The sequence below is a fragment of the Erythranthe guttata genome, chromosome 14 (assembly GCF_056151865.1).
Source record: "Erythranthe guttata isolate IM_541 chromosome 14, IM_541, whole genome shotgun sequence".
In the NCBI taxonomy this organism is placed as follows: Eukaryota; Viridiplantae; Streptophyta; class Magnoliopsida; order Lamiales; family Phrymaceae; genus Erythranthe; species Erythranthe guttata.
In genome coordinates this window covers 18,207,136-18,219,052 of record NC_142546.1, presented here as the reverse complement: position 1 = coordinate 18,219,052, position 11,917 = coordinate 18,207,136, and the positions used below count along the sequence as shown (strand labels likewise).

General features: G+C 39.1%; 1 protein-coding gene across 1 annotated transcript; it reads right to left on the bottom strand.

Annotated features, from left to right (window-relative positions):
- Positions 1-356: 356 nt before the first annotated feature.
- Positions 357-7,094, bottom strand: LOC105952542 (Phospholipid/glycerol acyltransferase family protein). Its single transcript, XM_088813358.1, has 7 exons — positions 6,640-7,094; positions 4,283-4,401; positions 4,127-4,192; positions 3,188-3,385; positions 2,183-2,301; positions 1,405-1,510; positions 357-988 (listed from the first exon to the last, which is right to left on the bottom strand). Exons 1-7 carry the CDS (start codon positions 6,878-6,880, stop codon positions 401-403), a joined length of 1,437 nt encoding a protein of 478 aa, XP_088669484.1. The 5' UTR covers positions 6,881-7,094; the 3' UTR covers positions 357-400.
- Positions 7,095-11,917: the final 4,823 nt, after the last annotated feature.

Here is an 11,917-nt window from a genome sequence, read left to right as displayed (position 1 = left end):
TATGAATAAAAAGAGATTGTAGGTTTGAGATCTAGGGTTAGAACTTGGGGTGTGTATTAATAGGATAAAGTAGGGATAACATATTTTCAAGGGGCTCACTAATTTAAATTTACATTTGGGTTATGAAGAAAGTTTTTAAATTCAACTGAGTTTAATTCAAAATATTTCTCATTTGAGGGGTTTGTTTACATATTTCCCCAAAATAAAATTAATTTGCAAATACCTGCTGCTGTTAAATGAACCGCTTAAAGTTGATTCTTTAAAGAATTTACTCACAATCACCAACTTTTATTTTTTACAAAAAGCTTTTGCAAACACCGCCATAATATATGTATGAGAATATATTCCCAGAAACATAAAATAAACAAAATTGATAAGCATTCAATTCCGGGGTGAAGTTTCAACGTCTCATTGCATCAGTGAGAACCGAATTAAGAGGGAAATGATCATTCCCAGAAACAGACTTCCAAATATTGTTCCACACCTTCAAAGGACTAACTCCATCTACACTACCTAAACACTCGTTTGTTCTATGATTTTCGAATAAACCTCTCGCTGCAAAAACCATTAACTCCGTCGAGTCCATATAACTTCGTATACTCGACACAAATCCACCACCACCAGCTGAGAAGCCGACTCTAAAATTTCTCTCTCTAGGATAGATTTTTTCAGCTACGTTGGGTTCGAACAGTATATCCTGCCTTTGCGAGCTATCATTGTCGATGCCTACATAGTTTGCCATCCCATGTGATTCCCAATCGATGTTTTGTAAGAGACCAGTTGCGCGTTCTGAGGCGTGAGAAGGATTTTTCGGAAGTTGCAGCGCTTGCTCTGTGGCTATTCTTTCGACTTGCAGCTTCAGCTTTTGAAGATGGTCTCCGATTCTAGCAGAGACTGCGTCGTAGAGTTTTCCTCTTGATATGTTTTGCTTTGCTCCTTCAGCGATTATGTCGTCGAAACTAATGGGGTCGCCGACAAGTATAGTCACCTGAACAGTGATTGTGCCAATTTCTTGGAATCAGTGCTAGTGATAAAAGATCCCCCCCATATGAGAGAGAGAGAGAGAGAGAGAGAGAGAGAGAGAGAGAGAGAGAGAGAGAGAGAGAGAGAGAGAGAGAGAGAGAGAGAGAGAGAGAGAGAGAGAGAGAGAGAGAGAGAGAGAGAGAGAGAGAGAGAGAGAGAGAGAGAGAGAGAGAGAGAGAGAGAGAGAGAGAGAGAGAGAGAGAGAGAGAGAGAGAGAGAGAGAGAGAGAGAGAGAGAGAGAGAGAGAGAGAGAGAGAGAGAGGGAGGGAGGGAGGGAGGGAGGGAGGGAGGGAGGGAGGGAGTGAGTGAGGGAGGGAGGGAGGGAGGGAGGGAGGGAGGGAGGGAGAGAGAGAGAGAGAGAGAGAGAGAGAGAGTACATACTATTTTGCCAATCCTAGGAAACTTGGCTCCAACGGGCATGACCTCTTGCATTCCAGTGTGCACAAACGGAACAACTATGGGTACACTATCAGCATCCAGGACCAACCTATAAAAACAACAAGCAACATATATTTATTTATTTTTTCCAAACCCGCACATGGTCTGCATTGCGAGTTATTATTTTGGTATCAGAACTCCAGAACTCCTTAACTAACTGGTAAACCAAACCCATTACAGAACAGTTATATCGCCAGTTCAAGTACTCCAATTTCGATCACAGGAAATTATTGTTTTGAGTTATGGTTTGTTCTAATCCGGCACAATCATAAGTATTTTTTCTTACAATGTTGAGCAAATCAGATGCAATCAGACACTCTTCACGTTCACTAGAAATAGTCGATATTCAGATGCTCGCATCAAACAAATCATATTGAAACAGTATTGTTCCTAATCATTTCGACAAACACGAATGCTCACTTCACTTAGCCGCAAATAAAGATCATCATAGTGTGATAAAGCATCCAACATTTAAAATCCACTGCATTTGTATTTTAGTGGAGTCTTTCACTGAATACACTTGTTTTTTTAGGAGAGATGAAGGTTAAAAGATATAGAGGAATAAATTGATTACGAAATAAAAACTGTATGTGTGTGCAACTCTAACCAATGAATAACTTATCGATTGTATATATAGAATCAAAGATCTGAAGCAAATTAAGGAGGGAGGAAAAGAAGGCAAAAACCCGAAGCATTGCTAAGTAGACAGTAAAGCATATACCTTCCAGTGCCTCTTTTCGCAGATCCCATAGTTTTCCCACCATCTCGGGAACGACTACCTTCAGGAAATATGTGAACCCATCCCCCGCGGTTCAGTTTCGAAATAGCCAGGTCCATACCCTGCAGAAGCAAGAAATGAATGAGCAGAAGCTTTATCTTAAAACAAGAACAATAAATTAGCTTCCTAAAGCAAAAACAATTCAGAAGTCACAACTCTTTCAGTCTATAGAACCAATTGGCCGAAAAGACAAAATAGAAGGATTCAACAAATATAAGTTAGGGACACTTGCAGAAATCCTGCAAAGTTTGGTTTAACCTACAGGACTACACTACTTCCATTGACACTATGACACTAATGTTAATGTACATTGTACGTACACACCTGTCACTAGAATTACATTTTTTTTTTATGGAGTATGCACCCTTTAGTTTATCCTATTAAAATAATAAAACATCATCAGTTTTTCAATACTCTATTTTCTATAATCCAAACTACATGTCCAAAAACAAATTCTAGTCCATGACACTCTACTTGCAAACTTTATACTTGCTCTCAAGCCTGCATATTCAAGTTAACTTCGAAATTGGAGTTCTCGACCTTGGTAGTTGATTGATTACTCAAGACTCATCTAACAGTCCCACTAATATATAATTCCGGAAATGAAGTGTGTTTACCTATTATATTTACACAAAACTCCATGAGAGTCTGCTTTATTATCCTTATAAAGTCCATGAATCATTGTGGCCCCAGTGAGCAGTACAAATAACTCAAAAAACAACTTATCACTATTATCAGTCTAATTATGAAAACATGTACTCAAAGTCGTGTTCCTCTTTTAAAGAACGGGCATCAAAAGATAAACAAAATAAGGGAACTCAACATCGAACTAATACATCATCAACAACAATTGATATACAATCACGAAACTTGCATAGTAAATGCAATTATTCTGGGCAAATTAGAAGGTTTAAAGAAACATAGTTTAGAACCACAAGGATCAAATACCTTTTGATAAATCCCATCCCCGCGAGAAACTGGCAGTACTTTCACATACTTGAAGAATGCTGATGTAACTGGATTCTTGAAACATCTATCCGATGCACACAGAGTCCACCTCAAGCCATTTGCATCTAACAGCATGCTAGGCGGAAGCAGGGAAGCAATAACTAAAGGATCATCCATGGCTGCAACATGATTGCTAACCTAAAAACAGTAAATAGGTTACTGTGAGTAGACAAATTAACACTTCAATGTGATAGCAACAAACAAAGAAAAGATGTTACTGACGAAAGCAGGGTTACTGTAGAATATCTCATGAGTTACTGTAGCATAGCTCATCAGATTTTGCAAAGGAAGAAAACTATCTAACAGTCAGTGAAACCCTTGATGCTATTTTTCACTCTTCTTTTTCCTCTTAATTGTTTTTTATTTCAGATAACTTTCTCCCTCTTCTATTGGTTTCTTCCTTCTCCTAGCACCTATCATCTCTCTTTATGCTGCTGCCCCTTCAACTTTTTCTTGTCTTCTCTAAATTATTTTTATTCTTCTCTAGCTTTCTTTTACTTGTTTTATATAACTTGACTAAACTGGCTAAAATAATTGCTGAATTTGCTACAAATGCGAAATTATCGGAGAGCAAGTTCTTTTCTTATCAATATAGTTATTTATTTGTGTACTACATAGTTGAAATATGTAGCATTGTGGGCACGTAATGGAAATGACTTAAATGTGCCCTTCACATCAATAAGGTGTGTATCGCCACACCATATAACCAGGGAACCTAAAGCCTTGTACAACTATAATTTGATCATTATCATAAGTACAATACATAGACTATCACATCATAAGGGGATCCAGTGTTGCATACCTTAATCAGACACTTGTTCATTATCATAAGTACAATACATAGATTATCACATCATAAGGGGATCCAGTGTTGCATACCGTAATCAGAGACTTGTTCTCTGGCCTATGCAGCAGTACATTTTGTAATTTTTCTGCTCCAAATATCTGAACAGCAACAGAAGTCAAGCTGTTTTCCCAAATACATACACAAAGAGAAAAGGTAAATAGCTCAAACATGAGGAAATTTGGATTTACCTGGACACGGTTCAGGCCATGCATGAAAACATGGCAAACATTTCCAATCACAGGAGCAGCAACGGCCTGGAGCATGCGGGTCACGGCCGAATCATCTTCTGCGTCAATATCCTTACTCACTGCATGGAAAACTGAAAGATTAGGCATCGATAGAGCTACTTAGATTCCATTTAAGCCAAAAAAACTAAGTGAACACAGGCACATAGATGGAACTACCAAGTCTTTATTTGGCGATTATGACAATATAATCAAGCTTTTTCAAATATTTGGGATTTAGGTTTCACCCCATGATAAAAAACAGGGGGAACTGGGTTTTAATTAACCCCTATTATTACACAATCCTATAAAGGATATTAACAAATACAATCATTGTATGATTAATCTCAAACATAAGATAACCATATGGACAATGTAACCCTAACCAATTCAATCAATCTTATCAATCACATCAACATTCGCAAACGAGACCTAAGAGATAAACTTAATACCATTGAACAGATAATGTCGTGACTACCAGTCAAAAGAACTATTTCCCAAACCAAGCTCTACCAAAGTTCAAATATATTCAACTATATCATGGTTTAAGACATATTCACGAAGGCAGAATATTTTATGCATCTTTAATTTGAATCTCCTCCCTCCCAAACCCCTTCTTCCTCCCTCGCGCGAGGCATTTTATGGCATTACTTCTCTCTAAGGACATGCATACCATAGTTGAAGCATATATACTCGTCCGCAATGACTTTTCAGCATTTTGAGCAAACATTTCATGGCGCTTAGATAGACTTTTAAGAATTTTTCCTCTCAGAATTATTTGTCTTGAAAAGATGATGTTCAGATCCCATAAAAATGCAAGCTGTATGTTACAGCTTGCACCATCGAGAACCCCTGAAACTTAAGTATCCGAAGAGATCAACTGACTTATTAATGTAACTACGACAAAGAATGACCAAAACCACACCATGAAATTTGAAATGCCACTCAACCAAATCAAAGAAACAACAGTTACAACTAACTATTTAAGCTTACAAAGCATAATAAAAAAATTACCACCAAAAAATCTACTTCACCACTATCATTACGGAAGAAAGAACTGGGATAAAGCAACCCCAAAATCAAAATCCAAAAGGCAAGTTTTGACAGCCTCATGATAAACAACAATCCATTTCAGCCCAATCTTTATGAGAGAAAACATTGGATAAAGCAATCCAAAGATCAAGAACCAAAAGTGCAAGTTTTACTTAATAATAATATCAGACCTTACTTCTGAACACAGACTTGAAGATAATGACTGTTGCCGAGGATATGCTCATATCAGCTCCCTCAGCTATCAAACTTTGCAACCTCTACTCCCTATAACTGCCAAATCTAGTCATTTACATATGATTAAAACTAGTAAAAAATTGATGAAGACAACATCCACCCTGGACTGCTTTAATGTGAAATTGACTATTGAGCATCATGCATTCATTCACCAACTGCTCACTATTGACATTTGCTACAAGAAGCTGGCAAAAGCACTTTGTGAAGGTTCACATATTACCAATCATTCTCTTACCATCTATCTTATTTTCATCAGCGAATGTTTCTATTCATACTTTCAACAAGGTCGCAGTTTCCAGAAATCGAGTCTGCGCATTTCTCAACCTAGAGAGTTTAACTTTTAAGAATAAATATTGAAGAGTGAATCAGTATCTTCCATTAACCTGTTTTTGGCACCAAAGTCGCAATAATTCACCATACAGACATACGATATCTAATACAAATGTAACTATCATAATTAGCAAAGCCAAAACTGTGCACTGATTTATGAACCCCCTTCCTTCTCAAATAACATATATCGATATCATGCAACCCTGACTACCACACACTAAGATTGTGAATTAACAGACGCTTCATATCAACATCAAAGATCAGTGGCTACACTGAAAAGGTATGCGATTATGATATCAAATCAATAGAATCACAATTATTATCTAATCACTCCATCAATAACATGAAAAGCATACGAGACCAGAGGAACATGCATGTAAACAGTCATTCAATCCTCAAAACTGCAACAAAAGTTCAAGATTTTCATTATTACCTCCTTTCAAAATTGATAACTTGTATTTCGTTACTCAATTCCAAAATCATCATATCAAACATTTGAAATACATTTTCTTATGACAGACACAGTTGTAACAATTTCCCACATCAATTTCTTTTCTCTAGAAACTATTATGCATTAGATTTTTTGAAAAATGTCAAATCACATAGATAAGCATATTTCCACAGATTAACATAGTAACATAACATCTGTCTGACACAAAATACGTAAATTGACAAAGTGGAAGTATTGGGTGAAAAGTTCAGACCTATTTTACGGTAAAAAGTTGAAGAGGAAGGCAGCGAGCCCCTACGGAAATCGGAGAAGCGATCGAGCCACCGTTGTACGGTGGAGGAGAAGTAGTTGCTCCGATCGGCAATCATCAAATTCCGGCGGCGATGATAGTCAACCGCCGCCACTCTGAAGCGATCCCTCAGCCGAAGCCGCAGTGATTTAGCCCCCTCCTCCAGAAGATCGCCTCTGCATTCTATCCACCTCCCCAACGCCATTTCTTAAAATCCACACTCAGAAAAAAAAAGAGAAAAAAAAAAACAGGATCAAAATCAATTCACTGGTATGATAAATTCGCGGTGCAATGTGTATGGGAGTTGATATTTACAGATCCATGGATTGTGGAAGGGGAAAATAAAGTAGAGTTGGGGGTTTGTAACTTGGGAAGGGGGTATGGTCTCTACTACTCTCTAGCGTGAGCAGGAGGAGCGCGGCGCATGATAGTATATAACGGATAATATATGCCGAAGGCGAAATATCTTTGTGGGCCACGTATCGACGTGGCACAGTGTAAGGAATAAAACCTACAATTTGGATTAAACGTGGCAAGAGTTATACACTTGGGCCCCGTTTCGTTGGGTTTCCGGATATGACCGGCCGTCGCCGGTCTCTGGCGTTAACTTTTTTTTTTTCCTTCAATTTTTATCTGTTTCTTTGACGTTCGTCGTTGAACGTTGATCGTAATTGTATTGTCATTGACAATTATTGTAATTGTGATGTCGTTGACAGCCAGCACATATTGTAAACACAATAATATTATTGTTCAACCACATCAATATTATTATTATTTTTTTGAGTTTTTTATTTTGTTTGATTTGTTGACCAGTGAACGTAATAATATTACTGACTATAACGGTAAAATTACTGTAAACATAATAATAGTATTTTCAACAACATCAATGTTATTATTTTTTGCCCTTTTTATTTTATTTAATTTGTTGACCGATTAACATAATAATATTACTGTGGTTTTGTAATATTACTGTGGTTGACAGTAATATTATTGTTAACCACATCAATATTAATTCTTTTGGTTTTTTATTATGTTTGCATTTGTTGAACGGTCAACATATTAATATTACTCTATAACACAATAATAGTGATTTTCGTAGTCAAAATTGGGTTATGGATCAAAATTGAATAATTGATGAAATTTGGGGTCAAATTGAGGTTAAATTGAATTAAATAATGAAATTGGAGCAGATTAAAATATAAAGGGGGTATTTTAGTCTTTCACACAAAGTCGAACTCGGGATTTATATTCACGCTTAATGGTGGTACCGTGTGTTGGAAGATTTCCAAACAAAGCACGACGGCCGATTCCACTACCGAAGCTGAATACATTGCAGCGTCCGAAGCTGCAAAGAAAGGGACTTGGATAAGGAAGTTCATCCAAGAGTTGGGTGTCATTCCTAATGATAATGATCCAGTACCGTTGTATTGTGACAACACCGGAGTTGTGGCGCAAGCTAAGGAGCCGAGATCTCATCAGAAGTCCAAGCATATTTTGAGGAAATATCATGTGATCCGAGAGATCATTGATAGAGGTGAAGTTAAAGTAGAACGAGTCACCTCGGAAGAGAACGTTGTAGACCCCTTCACGAAGCCTTTACCAAGGTCGGTCCACGAGAAACATCGAGAGTCGATGGAATTGTGATTCATGGGTAGTTGGCTTTAGGACAAGTGAGAGATTGTTAGAGTAGGTGACCAACAAGCCAACTTGTGGCTGTGGTCTTTCCATTTATTATTGTAATAAACAAGCATTTTTCGTATTAATGATAAAACACCTTGGCATTCTATATTTCGTCCCTTTGTCACAAGCATAGATATAGTCCTTACAGTTATTACAAGTACTAGTAATTGATCATTATGATCGTGAGATATTTACTTTAGTATTATAACTGTTAAACGTGTTCCTAGTCGAAGGGTTACGCCACCAATGAGGATATCGCCCTTCCCATTAAGAGACTAGCACTTAGTGTATGTGTACTGCATCTCATCAGTAAACGGTATTGTGGTATCGGCATGCATAAGTGGGTGCTCGTAAGTTGACGAGTTCACTGAACTCCCTCACCCTAGAAATCTCTAAGTGGTTCTCAATAATCGAGTAGAGATATCTATGGTATAGTTGTACACCATTAGTCCTTATGACCTAGACATCATCGTGACTTCACTAGAGGACCAGCTGTATCGTGACCTGTCCCTAAGTTCCACCGAGGACCACCCCAAGGGCCAATGTTCGTGCAGTCCGAAATCTAGTGGGAGGTATGTGCATTGTAGTCTGGGATTCGATCGCTAGAATAATCTTGGATGTCCTGTGTGTTCTCATAGTTTGTAATCTCTAAGTCTTTGGCCAGAGCTGACTAAGTGATGATTAGAGAATTCGATTCTCTAAGTCATGCACGTACCGATTACAACACTTAGAACGATCGCACAGTCATTGAACTACTAAGGAGGTCTCGATGAACCAATGCCTCTAGTTCAATCGGGACATATGAACCGAAGGGATCGTACTGTACGCTAACTAGATCAAAAGGTTCTTGCAGGCACTTCATTTGTATCTAGGGAATCATGACGCGTAGTTGCAAGACGTCAATCCTGATTCGTTGGGTGATTAAGGTGAAACGAGCTTCATCTTAATCGTAACTATAAGGGACGAGTTTTGACCACAAAGGGTTGTGGGCCCACGGTAGGGGTGGCAATTTCTCAACTTGGACCGGATCCGATCCGGATCCATGTGGATCGGATTCAAAAGGATCCGGATCCAATATCAATCTATATGAATAGATTTAATGTGGATCGAATTTAGACCGATCCGGATTGGATCCAAATGGATCCATTTCATTTTTTATTCAATTTATGAGGTTGAATATCTCAACTTTTAGGATTTAATATCTCAATTTATGTAGTTTAATATCTCAACTTTTAGGATTTAATATCTCAATTTATGTGGTTTAATAATTAATATCTAAACTTTCAAACTCACATATATTCACACACTTTTCATACACAGTTACACACTATCACACACACGCACACACTCATATACACACACTGTTTAACACACACACCCCATTTTACACACACACACACACACTGTTTTACACACACACACACACACACACTGTTTTACACACACACACACACACACACTCTATTTTACACATACACACACACATTGTTTAACACACACACACACACACTCACATACACACACTGTTTTACACACACACACACACACACACACACACTCACATGCACACACAGCTTCTACACACACTCACATACACACACTGTTTACACACACACACACACACACACTGTTTTACACACACACACACACACTGTTTTACACACACACACACTGTGTTACACACACACACACACACACTGTGTTACACACGCACACACTATTTTACGCACACACACACACAGTGAATCACCTGGAATGATCTTGACACGTGAAAATAAGATATTTGTCATGTTTTTTGAACACAAAAATATTAAAATAAGATCATTAATTTAACAGCCCTAATTTTTTCATCAGAATTAATAATAGCACTTGAGTTGGAAATATATGATCTGCAGCATAATAGTTCTAATAAAATAAATAAATTAATAAATAAATAGTAGAAAAAATAATAATTGCTAAACAAATATAAAATAAAAAATTACCTCGGAATGATTCCCCGGAGACCGGGGCAGCGAGTTATCCGGCGACGAGGAGAAAATATCCGTACATGTCCGAAGCCGATAAAGCACTCCCTCCTCCTCTTCCAGCGTCAACACCGCCGCCGCTGAATTAGCAGCCTCCCCGCCGCCGGATTTCGGGAGCGATGGCTCCGACTTGCTTCTCCTCAGTTCCTTAACATTTTCCGACGGTCTCCGCGGCCTCAAACCACCGGAAGGCCTTATTTTCCGGCGAGAAGGCGACGGCGAAGATCTTGGCGGCGAGCGGCGTGCGAGCGGAGAGGAGGCTGTTGACGGCGGCGAGCGGAGTGGAGGCTGTTCACGGCGGTGAGCGGAGTGCAGGTTGTTGACGGCGGCGAGCGAAGTGGAGGTTGTTGACGGCGGCGGTCGGCGAGGAGCGGTATACGGCGGCGAGGAACGGCGATGGAGGTGGGGAATGGCAATGGGTTGAGAAATTTTTGGGGTGAAATATGAGAGAGACTTTTTTTTGTGAGAAAATTGTGTTGGTATTTGATTGGGTTTTAATTGGGTTTTGATTGGATCCAATATGATCCAATTTATTTTGTGGTTGAACTTTTAATGGATTTAAAGTGGATCCACATGGATCCAGTTTTAAAAAAATATCAACCGGATCGGATCCGATTTGTTTCAACTAAACTTAATCTAAACCGGATCCTTATGAACCGAAACGGATCTAATTGGATCCACGGAACCGGATCCAAATTGCCACCCCTAGCCCACGGCTAGCTTACACCTGAACCATCGAGGGTCACATTGCTCGTGGATATGAGATCTTTGAATAAATGGTCAAAGATAAAAATGTTTTATCTTTGCATGATTGGAAGTCAATATGATTGGGTCCAACATTCGTAATTTGGAATTATGAATGAGAATAAGAAAAGGAAAAGAATAGGCGAACATCTTGTGGACTTTCTAAATCGGGAAGTTTCCAAATTTAGAAAGTGCACTGAATTAGGGTTTCCACTTTTAGAAAGTTGGAAATCGAGAACTGGCACTCTTAATGACGAGGACATTATAATGATTCCGAAAATGTAATCGTTACAATTTTCCGATCATAAGAATTGAGAGAAACGAGCGAGTAAAGAACTAACGAGTTTAAGCTGTTGGGCCCGGTCCAACTTAAGCCCGCTAGGGCTTTTATGCAAGACACTATAAATACTTGATTTATAGGTCTTGCAAAGAAAGAATCCTAATACGAAACCCTAGCTGCTCTCATCTCTCTCTCGGCCGATTTCAACCCGCGGCCACCACCGCCGTCGCCGCCGCCGCCGCCAACTCGCTGGAATCGGCCACCCCTTGGCCGATCGTCTTGGTAGTTCTTTTCTCTTTTTGTTTCTTCCGTTTTATTCTAACTATTTCGTGTCTAGTGCCACGTTTTAGTAGATCGAAGTATACGAGGTGAAATCCGAGAGGAGGAAGATTGAAGAATCGAAGAATCGAGGCGCAGCCCCGAGCCAACGACGCACGCGCTCCCACGCACCGCCCGAAGACAGCGCGTGAACCTCACGCGCCGCCGTTGCTCACGCCGTCGCCGTCGCCGCTTC